The sequence below is a fragment of the Durio zibethinus genome, chromosome 13, assembly GCF_047325235.1.
Source record: "Durio zibethinus cultivar Kanyao isolate XHJ-2024 chromosome 13, ASM4732523v1, whole genome shotgun sequence".
In the NCBI taxonomy this organism is placed as follows: domain Eukaryota; kingdom Viridiplantae; phylum Streptophyta; class Magnoliopsida; order Malvales; family Malvaceae; genus Durio; species Durio zibethinus.
In genome coordinates this window covers 25,829,104-25,850,208 of record NC_143174.1, presented here as the reverse complement: position 1 = coordinate 25,850,208, position 21,105 = coordinate 25,829,104, and the positions used below count along the sequence as shown (strand labels likewise).

Sequence of the window (21,105 nt, the reverse complement as noted above, 5' to 3'; positions counted from 1 at the left end):
ATATATTAGATTTAAATTAGGCTGTGGGGTGGACTATGTAGGCAATCATGCTGGCTAATATCATTATTATGGCAAAATGATGAACACTTGGGCAATTAGCTGCCAACAAATTAATTGCATTAATCAAAGGCATGGTTGGTCTTTGGTCACCGAGTATGTAGTGCCATGTGACTTGTTAAACTGGGATTCTTATGTATAATTTCTTTCTTTTGTTCTTATTCGAATAAACAAAAGTTAGTGTTTAATTGGGTTCTTTCGAAACTGTTTTGTTATATCACATTTTTTTTGGAGGTCAAACAGCCAGAAAAGCAACATCCACAGTGCTTTAATCATACCTTTAAGCAACATTTGTGGACTATAATCCTCCATTTTTTCCCTTTTTTTTTTCAGGTTCTATATATTTAATTATATGAACCAGAACTACCATACAAGCATTAAGGCAGGAAGTGGGGTTGGGGATCTGTTTAGATGACAAACATATGTGAGGTTGATCAAAACATTGCAAGACTTGCAATCCTATATATCAAGTTGGACAATCATATTTCCACTGTGTCAATTTTAGCCGTTAGGGACAACTGCAATTTTAGGTTCAGCAAACCATAAAATTTGTACCCAAGGTCCCACCTACATGTCACGGCTCAAAAAAGAGGAACTCTAAGCCAATTAAAATAATAGTTAATAAAAAGGGATGAATAGAAATGATCTCAAGGTTGGAATGAAAAACAGAAAAACTAGAAGGAATTATCGGATTAAAAGAAACTAGCTAAGCTAGCATCTTCCCTAGATGATGAAATGTGATTGTATCCACCCTCATCCACCAATGCTGTTTTTTCTGGTGATACTGGTGTTGTTTTGTTAAGTCTTACCTCATTATGGAGAATCTTGAAAAAAAAAAAAAAAAAAAAAAAAAACCCAGCATGGCCTGTTTTGAAGGAATACTGAACAGCTCTATATATAATATACATATATGTATATATATTCTTCAAAACCATCTGCAGCAAATAGCCTTGGGTTCGGTTGGATAGGGCTCCAAAATTTTAAAAGAATATGGAAAGTACACAAGTTCCACTTATCAATGTTACCTTGGCATTTTCTTGCCTGTCTTTCTCATAGAGGTCTCCTCTTTCTCTATCAAAAGAGCAATAATCCCTCCAGCAGTTGAAAGCCAACTAGTAAGGGATATTTTGTTGGCTCATTTTACTCTTAATCTTTATTACTGGAATGGTTTACTGCCTATTAAATTTTTTATTCCATTATTATTTTCAGTTATTAGATTCTGGCTATCTGGCCTTGAGATCATTGCTGGTGATTTATATATGAACAAACTGGTAGTTAGAGATGGAGCTTAATGTCTTTTGTTCATAGTCTATTCTAGTATGAGCTTCACCCTCCATTTTCTCCCCCTTTCATAGGAGAGGAAATCTCATTGTCAAACCTTGTTAAGTACTTGTTTATAGATGTCAATTCGTACGATTAAATTTACTATTGCTCACAATTCTGCGAACAAAATTTCTTGGATTTTCATTTTGATGGCATCTTACGTTCTTTACTTTGGGATGGAACAAACTTAGGCTACATGACTTGATAAATTATTCCTCTAAAAATGCTCCAGTACTCACCTTATAAGCGGTATGAGAAAGTACTCGGCATAGAAGAGCTGCAAGAAGAAAGCAATTTAATTATCGAAGATGAATATTTTGATATGAAGAACAGAAACTTGAAAAACTTCAGATTGAAATGACAGTCTAAATGATAAATGAACCACCAAAATGACAACAAATTGTTAGAGCTTGCAGTGGAAAAGGTTCACAAAATTCTCCAGGAGTAACAGTAAGTCCCCTCCTTTGTCATTTTCATCAAGCCTATGCATGGAAGAGAAATACTCTGCTTGTAGAGTAATTTCCAATAAAGTTCCAGCTTATTTCGGGGCATGTTGATGTTGGTGTAGCCCAAAACCAACCCATAATAGAAGATACCTAGTATTTTATTGCATCCTAGTTCACTCTCCATCAAGACCAACTAAAACATTAACACCAAGATTATATTTTTCCCAGACATGCAGGGAGATGAATCAAACTTCATACTCCATTATATGAATCCAAGACCATCTATTTGATAAAATTAGTCATTTTTGCCATGCAAATGTAATATTAAAGCACAAAAATCTTTAGAAATCAAGAATTATTCAAAAGCCAATAAAATAATTTAACAATGGCAATTAGGTAATGGATGCATCTCATGGGCTATAAATGAAGTCAATTCTGTTCTATTTCCTTGTTCCAATTATTCCTATCTGAATTGCAGTTAGAGATTGTCAGAATTCAGCATCATATTTTAGCAATAAAATATTTTGATAAGCCAAGATTGATGATTACCTTCCAAATAAACATATAACATGATGTTATTGCAGCTTTGCTCTTCAGATCAACAGATTTGGCACGGATCCATAAAATTGAAGCCAAGATGGAATGACTCAAAACCTAATCACATTCAAGAAGGAAGGATTGTACATTAGTCATTGCTCACATACTTGTTTAATTAATTGGACATTAAATTGTATCTATCAGAAAATTTCCGCATTGTTGGCAATGAATAACAGATATACCAACAATACAAATCAAAGATTCTGGATAGGCTATGGTCTTTCCTGACGTCTTTGTCAGTTTTCTTGCACCATAACATTATGACAAAACGTCAATCAATTCTTATCAGGCAACCAGTGAAATTAGCAAAAATCAATTTACGCCCTAATCTAAAAGTTAAAATAAAGTTTTGGAATAAGAGCTCTTCCAAGCCCAAGCTCTTTAGTGATCAATAATAATACAAGAAAAAAGACAGTAAAGATGATGAACCAGAAACACAATAGAAAATGAATGATATCTTAGAAAACCTCAAGAGAGACCAATCAGAGATTTTGCATAAATAATTGATAAGCAGTAAGCATAGATATTTATCTCTCATCTTAGTACCCATAAAAAAGTCTTTAATTGACCATGGTGCATGTCATTCTTTAGTATTCATCAGGGGAAAGAAAGGCAGCCACAGGGGCTATGCTATAGTTAGGGACTCTAAAATATAAATCATTATATGAAACACCCAATATTTCAAGCTTGGGCAAACATTTACTGCTGTATATTTCTTAAAACAAAAGAAAACATAAAACATTCAATAAGAAATGGATATCTTGAATACATACAGTGATGACTTTGCTCCAGGTGTAGGAAGATGTTGCTCCAACCAAAATGGAAGCACCATAAGCCATTTCAAGAAGTGAAATACAAGTCCAAAACACCTGTGAAAGTAAATTAAGACAGCCAAAGTATAACAAAAACTTTAAATAGGAGAGCCCTAATGTATGAAATGTTTATATGCTTAACCCACCCGTTCTTGACCCAGTCGTACTGTATAAGATCTGATTCCAAATATCTTATCTCCTTCAATACCAGGTATATCCTGCATGATATCCATCACGAACTTAGAATGGCAATTACTGTTTTGACCATGAAAAATTAAATAAATTGCTGGACTAGAATCAAATGCAAAATAGAAGATACAGCAATTCATTAATATAGAGGTCAACATTTACCTTAAATAATGCTATAACAACTGAGAAGAAGCTCATGAATGCAGTAGCAAAAATTAGAGGCTTTGAAATGATAGCTGGTCTGCTGAATACGTGGGTCTGAAAACCACACAAAATATTAAAGCACTTTAATTGATTAGACCATGAAAGAAGAAGCATATATTGCTAAGAATGATCTCTGCAAGTGAACAGAGCAACAAACATGATTGTCAGAAAATTTTTGGACGGTGAAATGACTAACATTTTTGTATAGTTTGGTTAGTATGTAGGCCCACTGGGCCTCGATTTCACAAGGGAAGATACCTCTTTCATCCTATAAAGACAACCTCACCGTTCCCAAGGGCAAGTTACAAGTTTTAACTGCTGGAATGCCCTTTAGAGACCAAGTTCCAGTATATAGAGGACCATTTTGCAGTTCTCAAACAACAAAATTGGAACTATTCTTTTTACTCATTTTACCATATTGATCAGTTGCAAATTAAATACCAGTTTCTTCACTGACTTGATGGATAACGCAATAAGGTATGCTTCAACTAGATCAGTTTCAACGTAGCTATGCATCAAATCAAGATTTATATCAATCTAGAGGTCATTTATCTAACGTGAGAATGGAGCAAATAAAAGTTTTATTGAGTTCTAAGGGAAAGTGGGGAAAAAAAGAAACAAAAAGGAAGAGAAAAGCTGCCTGTATGTGCAGATAAAAAGCAAGTTGAACAATCACTGCTCCAACAGCTAGGATGCACATCGCTGCAACCAATGCAAACCTTTTCCATCTCAGTAGTGGCAACTGAAATTACAGAAAGTTTATAGTATCATCAAATCATATAAAAACCACTGTTAAACAGCATTAACTTGGATGCAATAATTTTCTCAATCTGGGAGTAATAAGATGAATGGAACATTCTAAAGACACCATGACATCGGTAAACTTTCTACCGAGTTTGTTGATTGTAATAATTCCAAAAATTAGAATTGGCACCAAGTGGTAAACAAAGACTATATCATTTTTTCTTGTCCTGTTAAACAGCATTAACTTGGACCATTGCAATAATTTTCTCAATTTGGGAGTAATAAGATGAATGGAACATTCTAAAGACACCATGACATCAGTAAACTTTCTACCAAGTTTGTTGATTGTAATAATTCCAAAAATTAGAATTGGCACCATGTGGTAAACAAAGACTAAATCATTTTTTCTTGTCCTGTTGATAGATTTATGCATAAAAGTCAGGTCATTAACCTAATAAGCTCCAATATCCATTGCATATGTAGATCATTAGCTACAGTTGGTGGAAGGTAAGTTGCTTTTAACACCTGCTTGGTAGGAGAGAAAAGGGATGGGCAAAAACAACGGTGAGATTGGCATTTTTTCTTTGGACCATAAAATTTTAGGTGAGAAAATAAACAAGAACAGGTGTCAAAAGTAATACGTTTACTGAATTGTCCCCTCTTTTAAGTTTCCTTTTCTTTCTTCACTTATGAACAGTACAATAGAAAGCTAATGTGTAATGATTTTCTTTCCACTCTTTGTTTCTCTTTAGCAATCAAGGAAAACAACATATGTTTCTTTCCATCTATTTTTCCGTTGTCCCACTAAGCATACAACTTGGAAGTGAAAACATCTTTTCTCATTCCTTTTATATTTTTGGTTTCCTAATATCTCTTCATTTTCTCCATCTTTCCTATAAAGCAACACCTTGATAACCAAAGTCCAACTCACATTGATTGAATATGCGGTCCCAAGCACAAAACTGATGAAAAGAGCCCAAAATAATGGCCATGAACCAACAATCCATCCAAGCCAAAAGCTCTGAAAAGAAAGGAAGGATATAAGAAGCATTTATTTATGAATCCAGCTTGGCTGATTAAACATTAAAAATAATAAGTAATAAGTTGGATTATTCGTAAAAGTACTAAGTACATCTATAAATGATTTAGTAGTTGTCAGTAATCCTTCTATTTTAAAATTAAACATGCTTTCCATTTTAAGACCTTTCAAAATAATGTCCCTTTTTCTTCTTTTTAACAATTTAAATATAAACATCTCAAAATGGATATCCAATGTGCATCTAATCACTGAAATGCAGGTACTTATGCTTCTCCACATCAAAACCTTACTCATTTCTGTCGATTCCCTCTTTGATGATCTTAAAATGTAAAAAACTATTATTTCACTTTCCATGAGGACAATATGGTTTTTTGTTTCACTGCATGATACTTTGCATCAGATGCACAGATATATTTACCTCAGAAGATAATGAATATAACAAGAAAATTTGGGCAAAAAATGAATAATGGATACCATGATGGAAAATGCTGTGACAATCATGAAACCAGTAAATGTGGAATATTCCCCTGATGCCAATGGAAGATAAGGCTTGTTAACCTACAATGAAACAGATCTACAGTTAGACAATTCATATAAAATATCCATCTACTCTAATTGCTAGGATCATGCTCCAAGTAAAAATCAAGTACACAAATCTCTTGTTAAAAGAAAAAAGAAGTTACTGCATGACCTGCCTAAAAAAGAGCTGCAAACTTCAGGAATTTTCAATAGAACCAAACACAGACAGGGATGCAGGAAACAACAAGAAATAAGAAGGGCATCTAGACTATTTGATCAGTCAAATATTGTCAAAAGGAGATTCAAATACAGCAAGATGGAGAAAGAAGAGTCTAGCAAGGCATAGTGCAGATTCATTCATTCTTAATTAAACAAATAAACTTCTCCCAATTGTATTTTCATATCAAGCTACCTTGTCTATCTCAATGTCGGACAACTGATTTAAACCAACAATATAAATATTCATCATAAGGGCAGCAACCACGGCCTGAAAAATATAATAGATGTGTAAGCATTATAACTACTAAGTTACTAATAAGTTAATAAAAATGACAAAGATGTCAGTGCGACCACCTCCAACACCCCAGTAAAAAACAGGGAAGAAAGATCTGAAACCTTCTCAATGCAAGGAGTGAAACTGAAACAATGCTGAATGCCTGCTGAGAGAAAGAAAATGATCTCCAAAAGATAAAAACAAATACAACCAATGCAAGTGAAATTGACTTTTTATGAAATGTAGAATAATGAAAAGTTCCCATCCACATATTAATTTTGTGCAATTGTAATCAAACCAAAAACTTAACTGTGCCTATAACTGTGTAAGGCTGTGAAAACCTGTAAAAAGCATCCAATCCGTTTTTAACAGAATTCCAACTGGTCTTTGGGTAAGTTTCTGGCTCTGATTCAAAAGGGTGACCGGAGGTGGCATTCACCAGAAACTTTGTATTACTTTTCTGGAAGGCTGTAGGCGTTTCCTGAATACCTGTAACATGATGCTTGACAATATGCCGCTGAAACCTTTTAGCATAAAACCTTTCTAGTATGTTAGACGAATTGCATGTTGGCACTTGCAGTCCTATAGAAGAACCTATATCCCCAGTGATTGGAATGATATTAAATGCCATCCATTTACACCAGTTGTAAAGGATAAAGAATCTTGGAGCAAAAAATTTAAACACAATAAATAGATGGACAACAGAAAAATGTGAGAAAAACTTAGAATTTCTTAGATGAAGTTAGTGAAGTTTCAAATTGAACCTTATCAAATATAAACTAAAATAAAAAAGCCACTGCCTGCAGGTGATACATATTCTCCAATAGATCAATAAAATACAAATAACTGACTAAAAATGGTACTTACTTACAAAAATTATGCAATGAATATGATTAATTGAATAATGGATTAATTCTACCAATCTCCAGCTAAAATATTCAACTTTCTTTTCCGTAAATATAGTGAGATCTATGAATAGTCAATGGATAGGAACTTCACCAACTTCACCAAATATACATTTTGAAAGCCATGATCATTAGATGCTCAGGTGGATATGAGTGAGGCAGCAAAAATCATTACTTTAATAATTAGTTGAAAAGTAGTTCATTTACACAGTAATTATCAACTTGTGCATTAGAAATTCAAAGCCCTTAATTAGTGCTTTGCTATAAAAACAGATGAACAAAATTTTTCATTTTATTTTTCTAAACATCACAGCTATGCAAACAATTTCTCATTTTTATCAAATAGAAATGTGCTAAAACTAGCTATAAAGACTGTGAAAGATTATAACAGACTAAGAAAGGAGAAACAAAAAATCATACCTGGAAAATGTACAGCCTTCAAATTATTAGTCATCCAGCTACTCCTTCCTAATTTGTGTTCATTCCATGTGTCAAATGAAAAAAATAAGCACAATAAAATAAAAATAAATAAATTAGCCCAAAGCTACGAAAATGACATAAAAAATATATGAAAGATTTGACCCATAATTAGCAAATAAAAAAGAAACACACCAAGGGTGAACAAAGAATGTCCTCCAGTAGAGAACCCAAGAATCAAAGCACCCATTAAAAGTGGTGAGACCCCAAAACCTTTCCTTCTTCACTCAGTCAATCAGAGCAAAAAAAGGTTGATGGAGAGACTGAAGAGACAAAGAAAAAGTTTTCTTTGTTTGATTCAGGTTTTCTTTGTCAGTCAGTTTGATGCCTGTCTGATTTTCTAAAAAAGCTGGCTTTGGCATACTCTCGCTCTCAGTTTTTTTGTTTCTTTAAAAAAAAAAAGTTAATTTTTTGGTCAAGACAAAAAAACATCAAACAGAACTTGACAAAAAAATCAAATAACATATAGGGTATAAAAGGAGGATATTTTGGTAATTATACTACAAAAATGGCTACACCTGAGACCACCCAGGTTTCCTTCAATCGCAAGCACTGGCAGGCAGACAAAACAGGAGCAGATCAGACCAGACCAGACCCACCAACGAAGCGGCTTTGCCCTTTCTTTTATTATAGAATGAACGCAAAAGAAGAAAATGGCGTTCCCAGAAAGGTTTTCCCTCCTTTTCAATACCATTTTTTTCATTGCTTCGCCATGAGCTGTAATTTTTGCCATCCTCCCCATCTGGATAGTTGATTTTAATTTTTTTTTCAACTTGGGTTTTAATTTTCAGGAGATGTTTGATGATGAGATGGACCAAAAAGTAAAGAAGTATCTTAGAGGAAAATGTGCTAATTTGGAGTTATAGAATTTCTATTTGTGCTTGAAACTTTTGGCTCTATGTGTGTGCGTTTTTTTTATTCTAAATTTCGTCAATTTTTTGCAGGGATTACAAGATGAAAACTTAAGGGTTTAGGGCCTTTCAGAGCTTTATTTGAGTACTACAGCTAAGGATGCTACACTATTGCAGGTACCCTTATATTTATAATTGTGATGGGACTGAACTGCATTGTTTAAAGGTCAGTATGCCTCCTTTATATAAATTGTTTCACTTAATGAGCTGCACTAAGATCTTTTGATCATGTATCACCTTTTGGAAATCAGTTACATAAAGTTTACTCAAATTCAATAAGTTTTAGTTCTTGTTTCTTTGTGGTAAAAGCTTACACCACATACCGTCTTAAGTGTTCACTATATATACAACTAAAAAGTTTTGTTGCTTGTTTTTCTTCTTTTGTTTTTATTATGATTTTAATTTATCAAAGGTTAAATATGTTTATGCTTTGGTAGGGTTTGTATTATATCTGAAATTGCTGGTATTCCACCTTCCTCTACCTTGACTAATTAACTTAGTGTTTCATGAAGCCTAAAATTCTCATGTCTTGCCCTCTTCTTTCCTTCGTTCTTTATCTCATTTCTTTTTTCCCTAGCTTGATTAATATTTGTGCATGCGAACTATCAATTAGTCATGTTGAATCAAGTTGCTACTTAAACTTCAGTATCCTATATTGATGTGCATTAGCAGCCACAAGCAGGACTTCATCTCCACCAAGTGTACTTGGATCCCAGTTCATCAAATACTAAATAGGAAACCTTCGTGTTATTAAACATTTTTTATGTACATGGTGGTGTGAAAGAGTTATAGGATAAAAGATCGTACATTAGGGATTGATGCCTTACAATTGACAAATATCTCTAAAATTCTTGAGTTATGTTTATGCATAACTAAAAATGTGGATGACTTGCCCATAGTGGTTTCTTCTGAATATTATGATCTTCATTTCTATCTGGTTTTAAGATTTGATAAACTTTTACAATATTCTATCAGCATTTGATAGATCTGATGCTTGCTCAAGATCAAATTGTTGCCCATTATTTCTTGAACTAGGTTTGATTAAGTCCTGTTTTTTGTTTTATCTTTGGCCCAGCCATGTATGTTAACATTGGTTATTCTGTGTTTTAAATAATGCTTAGGGCTTAGGCATGTTAAATTTGCTCATGATTCTTTGAGTTCTCTACCTTTAGGAGATATCTTGCATTTAGAATAGTCAATTGCACCTTTGGAGTCGAAATATATTCTGAGCAACCCATTTACCTGCATCCATCTTCTTGGTTGTTAAGTTTGCCCAAGATGCATTAAACTTGAACAGAGTTAAAGTTTTTATTCTTTCAGGAATATGGTGTGGTACTAAGACTTCAGTATCTGAAAAACCACTTCCTCTTGGCATCAATAAATAAATTTGGTCAGCTTCATTATCAGGATGTTACAACGAGTGAGATGGTAGGTAATTTCCAGACAGGTTCTGGCCGCACTGATATTATTACAGGTCAATCCATTTAATGGGGCTGTTGCAGTGGGTCATTCAGGTGTTACAGTAACCATGTGGAAGCCCACCAATGCTACTCCGCTTGTAAAAATGCTTTGTCATCCAGGACCTATATCATCGTTGGGATTCCACCCCAATGGCCATCTCATGATTACATCTGGGAAAGAAAAAAAAAAAAAAGATTAACCTGAGGAAATTTGAGGTTATCCAAACCTTGCCAGGCCACGCAAAAACCTTGAATTTCAGTCAGAAGGGTTTGCTTGCTGCTGGAACCAGCCTATTCATGCAAATTTTAGCGGATTATTCTGGATCTCAGATTTATAGCAGATATATGACCCATTCTATGGTGAAAGGTTACCAGGTTGGCAAAGTCTTGTTTCGACCATATCAAGATGTTCTCGGCATAGGGCACTCCATAGGTTGGTCTAGCATTCTTATTCCAGGATCAGGGGAACCCAAGTTTGATTCTTAGGTGGCAAACCCATTTGAAACTTCTAAACAGAGGAGAGAAAAGGAAGTGCACGTCTGCTTGACAAGCTTCCCTCTGAAACAATCAAGTTAGACCCAACAAAGGTTGATACAATGAAGCCTGCGAGAAAGAAAAAGAAACCAACAAAGGAGGTAGAAGCTGAAATGGAAGCTGCCAAAGATATTGACCTTAAGAAGAAAACAAAAGGAAGGAACAAGCCGAGTAAGAAAGCAAAGAAGAGAAAGGAGATTGACGATAGAGTAAAAAGGCCTTTCTCAGAGCAACATGTAGGGGAACAAGAAATGTCAAGAAAGAAGCAGAAAATTAGTGAGAAAATAGATATGCCAAAAAGTTTGCAGCGGTTTGTTTGTCAGAAAGCAACATAATTCCGTTGAATCTAATTTCTATAGCTCCTTAAAATTATAACTGAGTTCTAAAATTTTCTATTCTTTCCCCCACAATTTTGTGTCCCTCTAACCAAATATGAGAATCAGTGAGAGATAAAAAAAAAATGCATGCTTTCTGTTCCTTACTTGTAGAAATGCAAATTGACATAGCTATCTTGAGTGGGTTCAATGTCATGTCTTATTTCTCGCTCAATGACTTGGCTACCAAATTGCCTTTTTCTTTTTTTCTCTTACTGAATTTAAAGCAAGTTTAAACTTGAAACAAGAACTGAATTCAGACTAACAAGATTTATACACGGCGGATCACATACAAAACGCGCCCACACGTAAACGGTTAGCGGTTGGGGGACGTTGGCTTGACCCTTCGAGGGAAAGAAGATAAAATGTTTGGGCACTCTCTCTTTTCAAAGCCACCGTCAGTCACTACCAAATCGTCTGCCCAAATTCCACCTTCAATAAAGACCAACCATTCGTTTACTAATAATATGCTCTCATCATCTTTTGCTGCCATGCAATTTCAACCTCTCTTCTTTACTCACTCGTCTCCAGGCAAAAAACCCTCCATTTCTAAAGCTAACTCACAAAAAACCATCAACTAAAATGGAGGGCACTATCTTTCCCAATAAACCAGTTTATCCTAACCCACCAAAGAGATCAACACAATCAAGCAAGCCAGTGAAATTCAGCTCAGTAACACCTCCTCTTCCTCCTCAATCTCCCCATTCACTGCCCCAAGACTCCCTCCTCCAACACCTTCTACACCTTTCTTCACCACCCAATAGCTCTCATGACCCAAAAACTATTAATCCCCGTAAAACCAACAATTCCCATTTCCCTTCTCTTCACATTTCTTCAGATTCTACTCAGAAACTTCACCAGCAAGTTAATCCCAAGAAACCCACTCCAGTTTCAGTTCTTCAGTTTGATGAAAGTAGAGAGGAAGGTCAATCGAGAGATGGTTCTCTTGAATTTTTGTCAAGAAAGGGTATGCTTATTCTTAATTCCATAAAGGAACAGCCTTTGAATGCTTTGAATGATTTGTTTGATTCTGTTAAGTTTGAGCTGCTTCAAATCGATACGTTTAGTTTATTGAAAGCTTTAGACCTTTCTGGGGATTGGGAAAGAGCTCTTTTGTTGTTTCAATGGGTAGTTTCGAGCGTAGGGTCTGATAAAGCTAAACTCGACACTCAGGTTGTTGAACTAATGGTCAGAATTCTGGAGAGAGAATCGCAGGATGCAATTGTATTGAAACTGTTTGATTTGATTCCCACTGATGAATATTCGCTTGCTGTTCGAACTTATACGACTATTCTTCATGCATATTCGCGCACTGGTAAGTACAAAAAGGCAATTTCCATGTTTGAGAAAATGAAGGAGACAGGCCTTTCTCCTACGTTAGTCACTTATAATGTCATGCTTGATGTTTATGGGAAGATGGGTCGGTCTTGGAATAAGATTTTAGGACTTTTGGGTGAGATGAGATGCAAAGGACTCGAGTTTAATGAGTTTACTTATAGTACTGTGATAGCAGCTTGTGGGAGAGAAGGATTGTTGAATGAAGCAAAAGAGTTTTTTGCTGGATTGAAGTCGCAGGGCTATGTGCCTGGGACATTCACCTATAATGCTTTATTACAAGTGTTTGTTAAGGCCGGGGTCTACTCAAAGGCTTTAAGCATTTTTAAAGAAATGGAGGATAACAACTGCCCAGCTGACTCTGTGACATACAATGTTCTTGTAACTGCTTACTTGAGGGCAGGGTCTTATGAGGATGGGGCTGCAGTTATTGAAACAATGACAAAGAAAGGTGTAATGCCAGATGCTGTTACATACACAACTCTCATCCATGCCTATGGTAAAGCTGGAAAGGAAGACAAGGCTTTGAGATTGTTTCATATGATGAAAGAGTCAGGTTGTGCCCCTGATGTGTATACTTATAACACTGTTCTTGGGATGTTAGGGAAGAAGTTACGATCTAAGGAGATGATAAAGATACTCCTTGACATGAAAGAAAGTGGATGCTCCCCTAACCGTATTACATGGAACACAATGCTTGCCATGTGTAGTAATAAGGGCATGCACAAGTTTGTGAACCGAGTCTTGAGGGAAATGAAGAGTTGTGGTTTTGAGCCTGATAGAGACACATTCAATACTTTGATTACTGCCTATGGCCGATGTGGATTAGAAATTGATGCTACTAAAACGTACAGGGAGATGATTAGAGTAGGGTTCACACCATGTGTTACGACTTACAATGCTCTTCTCAATGCTCTAGCTAGAACGGGGAATTGGAAAGCAGCAGAATCTGTCATTCTAGACATGAAAAATAAGGGTTTCAGGCCTAGTGAAACCTCGTACTCTTTGATGCTTCAATGTTATGCCAAGGGAGGCCACGTGAAAGGGATAGAGAAGATTGAAAAAGAAATTAATGATGGTCATATCTATCCTAGCTGGATGCTGTTGACAACTCTTGTTCAGGCAAACTGCAGATGTAGAGCACTAGAAGGTATGGAGAGAGCATTTCAGGAATTACAAAAGAATGGATACAAACCTGATTTGGTTTTGTTCAATTCAATGCTCTCAATTTTTTCGAAGAACAACATGTATGAGAGGGCCCATGAAATGCTACACTTGATTCGGGAAAGTGGGCTGACACCTGATCTTTTCACCTACAACAGCTTGATGGATATGCATGCCAGAGCAGGAGAGTGTTGGAAAGCTGAAGAAATCCTCAAAGAATTGCAGAAGTCTGGTGGAAAACCAGACATTGTGTCGTACAACACTGTCATTAAAGGATTTTGCAGGAAAGGGCTAATGCAGGAGGCCATAAGAATTCTCTCTGAAATGACAACTAGAGGGATTCGACCATGCATTTTTACTTACAATAATTTTGTAGCAAGTTATGCTGCACAGGGAATGTTCACAGAAATAGATGATGTTATGGGCTACATGATTCAGCACAACTGTAGACCAAATGAATTTACCTACAAGATTGTGGTGGATGGTTATTGTAAAGCAGGACGATACAAAGAAGCCATGGACTTTGTGTCAAAAATTAAGGAGATAGATGATTCTTTTGATGACCAGTCCATAGAACGGATAGCTTTTTGTGTTCGAGAGAATCTAGAGTGATTTGTTGTCTGAACTTCTACTCGTAGATGCTCTGAAGAAGCATTCATGGCTGGGGCAGATGTATTTTAGCATGTCCATTGGACTGTGTAGATGTCATTGTTTAAAACACTAGCATAACGGAGAGAATGAAATTTACACTCTTGCATTTACAGTGAATCCGACTCTGTGATTGAACTTCCTTCAAATTGGCTTCAGGAGATATGCCAACGAGTCAGTGTGGCTATGAAGTTTAAGGTGAGATACTGAGATTCTTACAAGCATCAGCCTTTTAGAAATGGCTCCTGTACTACAAGTGTATGATTTATTATTGTTTTACAACTCTGTTAAATATTTGATTTCTTTAGCATTACCTTGCTACTCTAAACTGGAAAAAGATCAACACAATGAAGAATTTGAACATTTGGATATTTTTCTTTTCAAGTAAACTGAATTTGAGCGTGTAATCCTTTCTCATGGGCTAGGTTAATAAGGGTCCTTTAAGGGACGACTTCCTAAGTAATATTCAACAAGTTGCATCTTGATGTCGTAGTTGGGCTCTACAGCCCTGTTTTAATATATTATTAAAAAAATTTAAAATTTTTTAAAATATGTTTTAAAAATGTTATTTTATTAATAAAATAATATTTTAAGTGGAGCCAACTAGACCCAAACTTAAAAAAGATTCAAAACCCATCTCGAGTCGAGCCATGCATAAACAGCTCAGCCCAAGTCTGACGAGACTTGGATCACCCCCCCAAGTGTAAAAGTACCAAATTATTTTCAATAAAAAAAAAAAAAAGAAAATGAAGTGAAAATCCATATCCAAAAATAAAACCCAAAAAGGCAAACCCGAAACCAAAATCCCATGTAAAAATGTTTGCCCAGATTTTTCGACTAAACAAGGCGGTGACTGCACATGTATTACGTACAACTGTCCTTCTCTCTGTTTCCTTCCCCTTAGGCCTTGGCTTAATTTTCCGAACCGTTGCTCACCACTCATTATCTCCTTTTTCTCGCACTGAACCTCCCTTCAAAACAATATCGATCTCAACTCTCTCTTCACTTTTTCCTTTCGCCTTTGTTTATTCATCAGCTTCAATGGGTTGAAGAAGAAAACCGGCCGCCTTTGTTGCTTTCTTAGAGATATATGGAGTGGGATAGTAATTCCGATCTTAGTGGGTACGAAGACGGCAGCTTCTTGCTCGACGATGGTGCCCACTTCCTTTCCCTGTCCCAAATTTGCTCCAAACAGCTCCTTGTGGCTTCGTCGTCACCGATGCCCTTGAGCCCGACCATCGCATTATTTATGTCAACACCGTCCTCAAGATGGTAACGGGATATCGCGCCGAGGTGGTTCTTGGCCGCAATTGGTCAGTTCCTTTTACCTTTTCTGCTTGATTATGTTGCTTGAGAATTAATATTTATTTTTTGCCATTTCTTCTCTACATCACTTGGGATTTCGATTGCTGTTTGGATTCTTATATATGTTTTAGTTCTAATGAAAACCCTTATTGGGTTTGTTTTAATAAATCACCATCATTTATTTCATTTAGGTTGTTTGCCTTTTGGTGTGGATGGGGGCTGTTTAATTTATGTGCTAAAAACATATTGAATATATTCAAGATAGATAGTATTGATTTTTCATTTTGACTTATTGTTTGTTTGGCAAAGAGAAAGCCAAAATTAGTTTGCAGTTTAATGAATTTAGATCTGGGGAATGCCTTTTTTGAAGTTTCTATACATGGGGTTTTTAAAGATAGTCCCCTTGTTAATGTTTCATGCAGCGTAAACATGCACATCATATTAAGTGTATGGCAAAGTCCCTTATTATCTATACAGAACCAACTTAAAATTAGCAGTGGTGGTATTGATTTCCTTATATAGAACGATTGATGGGAGATATGTTACTAAGTAGATATTATCTAGGATGTACACTAATGTAGGGGATTTTTGGTGTGAACTTTCAGTTTGATTGGAATGAGATGTCATGCAGTACTAGTAGAGCAGGCTAGCATACACAAGAAAGAGAATCTTCAACTTGATGAATCTTTTTTGGGATTCTTAACTAGTTTGTCGTTAGGGATTATACCTTATAAGTGTGATACTGTTTTTTGATGGCATACCACTAGCTTTATGGTAGTGATATTGAGGCTAGGGATTGGAAGCTTGTATCAAGTGGACATGCTGGTAATATCATGTTAATTTGTCTATGTATTGGTTTCTTACTTCAGCTTGATTGCATTTGAATTTCAAAGCTTCAAACTTATCTTACATGTTGATAATAAAGGTCCCTGCCCTTGAGGGCATCTTCTGTTTTTATATTATATTTCCTGTTGTTAATTTCTAAAGAAGCTACCCCTAGATGTTATCATAGTGAGATATTCATGATTTAAATATTTAAGTGAGAAGCATCCCTGAATCATATTTATACCGACAAAAAATCAAATGTTATATCCTTGTTAAACTGATATCTGTAAACTAAATCTCACATAGTATTGACTAAAGATAAGAGTTTTTACCCAATATACCAACATTTAGTACGATGACAAAATGAAGAAATGTTTCTATACTATATTGTTTTCTTTGGCAAGGGAGATGATATCTTCCTCTTTATCATGAGCACTCTCAAAAATCATAAAAGACTTATCAACCTGTAATGTTCCTTTTGAATGTTGCACTAAGCATAGTTTGTTGGACTATGGTGGTCAGAAATTTAGATAAGATGTTTGGAAACTTATAGCTATATCATTAACAGTCTACTTTGTCATTTCAATATCTCTATGGTTTATATGTCAAAGCTGATCTAAAGGGATACTTCAGCAAAATATGTCAATGGGACCATAACTAAATCTTTTTGACTGACTTCTAGGGCTTAGCATATAGAGTTGAAGCAGTACATTGAAGGAAATTTGCTTTTCATCATAAAGTTATGTAGTATCAGATGAGACTCAATTTCATACTTGCTTCAAAACTATCTTGGTAATATCATATCAGACTCAAATTCATACTTGTTATAGGAATCATATTTCTATGGTAAAACAAAATTTCACATATGCTCAAGCTCTCAATTGTCAACGTAGGGTGGATCTCCTAAAAAGCCTTTTTGGTGAACTAGAGTTTAGCAACTTATGATTTTTGGTTTCAGACTGTAAAATAGAAATAGTTTTGGGTTGGTATTTTAAGGCTTGAAACGGCTGCATTTTATATTTTATCTGATGCTAGAATGTTTTGGCTAGCAAACTTGTAGGTTGGTTGGGGGGTGGGGGTGGGGATGGGGATGGGGTGATGAGTCTTTTTTGAGATTCTTAACTAGTTTGTCATTAGGGATTATGCCTCAGAAGTGTGATATTGTTTTTTAATGGCATTTATGGTAGTGATATTGGGGTTAGGGATTGGAAGCTTGTATCAAGTGGACATGCTGGTAATATCATTTTGATTTGTCTATGTATTGGTTTTTTACTTCATCTTGATTGCATTTGAATTTCAAAGCTTCAAACTTATCCTACATGTTGATAATAAAGGTCCCTGCCCTCGAGGGCATATTCTGTTTTAGATTATATTTTCTGTTGTCAGTCAGTTTGGTCACTATCTGATTCTCTAAAAAGGCTGGCTTTGGCTTACGCTACTCTAACTCTCTGTTTTTTTTTTTTTTTTTTAATTGAATTTTTATTTTTTTGCTCAAGACAAAAAATTAAGGGATTTTATTTTTCTCCCTCTCATTCTTCTTTCCTTTATTTACTTTTTTCTTTAATATTTTTTTTCAACTTTTTTATAAATCAAACAGAACTTGAACAAAAAAAATTAAAATAAAGGGTATAAAAGGAGGATATTTTGCTAATTATATTATAAAAATAATGGCTTCACCTGGGCCCACGCAGGTTTCCTTCAATCTCAGGCACTTGTAGGCAGACAAAACAATAGCAGATCAGACCAGATCAGACCCACTGGCGAAGTGGCTTTGCCCCTTTTTTTTTATTATAGAATGGTTGCAAAAGAAGAAAATGGCGTTCCCAGAAAGGGTTTCCCTCCTTTTCAATAACATTTTTTTCATTGCATCGCCATGAGCTGTAATTTTTGCCATCCTCCCTAGCTGGATAGTTGATTTTAGTTTGATTTTTTGAACTTGGGTTTTAATTTTCAGGAGATGATTGATGATGAGATGGACCAAAAAGTAAAGAAGTACCTTAGAGGAAATGGTGCCAATTTGGAGTTATGGAACTTTTATTTGTGCTTGAGACTTTTGACTGTGTTTTTTTTTTTTTTTTTTTAATTTTAAATTTCTTCTTCTTCTTCTTCTTTTTTTTTTTTTTTTTTTTTGCAGGGACTACAAGATAAAAAACCTAAGGGTTTGGGGCCTTTCACAGCTTTATTTGAGTACTACCGCTAAGGATGCTACACTATTACAGGTACCCTTATATTTATAATTGTGATGGAAATGAACTTCATTGTTTAAAGGTCGGTATGCCTCCTTTCTATAAATTGCTCCACTTAATGAGCTGCACTAAGGTCTTTTGGTCATTTATCACCTTGTGGAAATCAGTTACATAAAGTTTATTCTAATTCAATAAGTTTCAGTTCTTGTTTCTTTGTGGTAAAGGCTTACACGACGTACCATCTTAAGTGTTCACTATATATACAAGTAAAGAATTTTGTTGCTTGTTTTTCTTCTTTTGTTTTTATTATGCTTTAATTTATCAAAGGTTAAATGTGTTTATGCTTTGATAGGGTTTGTATTGTATCTTAAATTGCTAGTATTCCACCTATCTCTACCCTGACTAATTAACTAAGTGTTTCATGAAGCCTAAAATTCTCATGTCTTGCCCTCTTCCTTCCTCCTTTCTCTATCTCATTTCTTTTTTCCCCAGTTTGATTAATATTTGTGCGCGCAAACTCTCAATTAGTCATGTTGAATCAAGTTACTACTTAAACTTCAGTATCCTAAATTGATGTGCATTAGCAGACCACAAGCACGACTTCATCTTCATCAAGTGTATTTGGATCCCTGTCCATCCAATACTAAATAGGAAACCTCCATGTTATTAAACATGTTTTATGTTACATGGTGGTGTGAAAGAGTTATAGGATAAAAGATGTTACATTAAGGATTGATGCCTTACAATTTACAAAAATCTCTAAATGCCTTACAATTTACAAAAATCTCTAAAATCTTGAGTTATGTTTATGCGTAACTAAACAATGTGGATGACTTGCCCATAGTGGTTACTTCTGAATTTTATGATCTCCATTTCTATCTGGTTTTAGGATTGCAATAAACTTGTACAATATTCTATCAGCATTTGATAGATCTGATGCTTGCTCAAGATCAAATTGTTGCCCATTATTTCTTGAATTGGGTTTGATTAAGTTCTGTTTTTTGTTTTATCTTTGGCCCAGCCATGTATGTTGACATTGGTTATTCTGTGGTTTAAATAATGCTTAGGACTTAGACATGTTAAATTTGCTCATGGTTCTCTGAGTTCTCTACCTTTAGGAGGTATCTTGCATTTAGAATGGTCAATTGCACCTTTGGAGTCAAATTTTATTCTGATCAACCCATTTACCTGCTTCCATCTTCTTGGTTGTTAAGCTTACCCAAGATACATTAAACTTGAACTGAGTTAAGGCTTTTATTCTTTCAGGAACATGGTGCAGTACTTAGACTTCAGTTTCTGAAAAACCCAATTCCTCTTGGCATCAATAAACAATTTGGTCAGATTCATTATCAGGATGTTACAACGGGTGAGATGGTTGGTAATTTCCGGACAAGTTCTGGCCGCACTGACGTTTTACAGGTCAATCCATTTAATTGGGTTGTTGCAGTAGGTCATTCAGGTGGTACAGTAACCATGTGGAAGCCCAGCAGTGCTACTCCATTTGTGAAAATGCTGTGTCATCCAGGACCTATCTCATCGCTGGCATTTGATCCCAATGGCCATCTCATGACTATATCTTGGAAAGAAAAAAACAATAAAGATTTGGGACCTGAGGAAGTTTGAGGTTCTCCAAACCTTGCCAGGCCTGGTAAAAACCTTGAATTTCAGTCAGAAAGCCTTGCTTGCTGCTGGAACTTGTCAATACATACAATTTTTTAACAGCTTATTCTGGATCTCAGAATTATAGCAGATATATGACCCATTCTATGGTGAGGTTACCAGGTTGGCAAAGTCTCGTTTCGACCATATGAAGATGTTCTCGGCATAGGGCACTCCATTGGTTGGTCTAGCATTCTTGTTCCAGGATAAGGGGAACCCAACTTTGATTCTTGGGTGGCAAACCCATTTGAAACTTTTAAACAGAGAGAAAAGGAAGTGCACTCTCTGCTTGACAAGCTTCCCCCTAAAACAATCATGTTAGACTCAACAAAGGTTGGTACAGTGAGGCCTGCGAGAAGGAAAGAGAAACCAGCAAAGGAAGAGGTAGAAGCTGAAATGGAAGCCACTGTTGAAGCTGCCAAGGATATTGACCTTAAGAAGAAAACAAAAGGAACAAGCCGAGTAACAGAGCAAAGAAGAGAAAGGAGATTGTAGATAGCTTAAAGAGGCTTTTCTTGGAGCAACGCATAGGGGAACAAGAAATGTCAAGAAATAAGCAGAAAATTAGTGAGGAAACAGATTTGCCAAAAAGCTTGCAGCTGTTTGTTCGCCAGGAAGCAACTTAATTATGTTGAATCTAAGTTCTATAGCTCCTTAAAATTATAACTGAGTTCTAAAATTTTCTATTCTTTACTCCAGCCCCTCTAACCAAATATGGGAAACAGTGAGAGATAAAAAATGCATACTTTCTGTGCCATACTTGTAGAAATGCAAATTGACATTGCTATCTTGGGTGGGTTCAATGTCATGTCTTATCTTTCGCTCAATGACTTGGGTACAACATTGCCGTTTTCTTTTTCTTTCTTATTGAATTTAAAGCCATTTTAAACTTGAAATGC

The 21,105-nt window shown here is 35.5% G+C and overlaps 2 protein-coding genes and 2 pseudogenes across 5 annotated transcripts; 3 read left to right on the top strand and 1 right to left on the bottom strand.

Moving 5' to 3' along the window:
- Positions 1-1,495: 1,495 nt before the first annotated feature.
- LOC111303440 (homogentisate phytyltransferase 1, chloroplastic-like) lies at positions 1,496-8,080 on the bottom strand. Of its 2 annotated transcripts, XM_089742348.1 has the most exons (12): positions 7,941-8,080; positions 7,749-7,796; positions 6,734-7,017; positions 6,343-6,417; positions 5,886-5,969; positions 5,304-5,393; positions 4,269-4,370; positions 3,587-3,682; positions 3,382-3,453; positions 3,197-3,292; positions 2,376-2,480; positions 1,496-1,657 (listed from the first exon to the last, which is right to left on the bottom strand). In XM_089742348.1, exons 1-12 carry the CDS (start codon positions 7,993-7,995, stop codon positions 1,616-1,618), a joined length of 1,149 nt encoding a protein of 382 aa, XP_089598474.1. In that variant the 5' UTR covers positions 7,996-8,080; the 3' UTR covers positions 1,496-1,615. The 2 variants fall into 2 exon arrangements, with proteins under 2 accessions (XP_089598474.1, XP_089598475.1); XM_089742349.1 differs by lacking the exons at positions 7,749-7,796; positions 7,941-8,080 and adding an exon at positions 6,504-6,586 and having other exon boundaries at positions 6,765-6,990.
- A 680-nt stretch (positions 8,081-8,760) lies between these two features.
- On the top strand, positions 8,761-11,085 carry LOC111302634 (uncharacterized; annotated as a pseudogene). The gene is made up of 2 exons (XR_016326804.1): positions 8,761-8,882; positions 10,037-11,085. The product of XR_016326804.1 is annotated as an uncharacterized LOC111302634 (transcript).
- Positions 11,086-11,420: 335 nt separating this feature from the next.
- On the top strand, positions 11,421-14,544 carry LOC111303439 (uncharacterized). The gene has a single exon (XM_022899698.2). The coding sequence runs from the start codon at positions 11,667-11,669 to the stop codon at positions 14,193-14,195; it is 2,529 nt and encodes an 842-aa protein (XP_022755433.2). The 5' UTR covers positions 11,421-11,666; the 3' UTR covers positions 14,196-14,544.
- Positions 14,545-15,034: 490 nt separating this feature from the next.
- Positions 15,035-21,033, top strand: LOC111303438 (putative U3 small nucleolar RNA-associated protein 7; annotated as a pseudogene). Its single transcript, XR_016326803.1, has 5 exons — positions 15,035-15,544; positions 18,053-18,193; positions 18,316-18,383; positions 18,496-18,580; positions 19,814-21,033. The product of XR_016326803.1 is annotated as a putative U3 small nucleolar RNA-associated protein 7 (transcript).
- Positions 21,034-21,105: the final 72 nt, after the last annotated feature.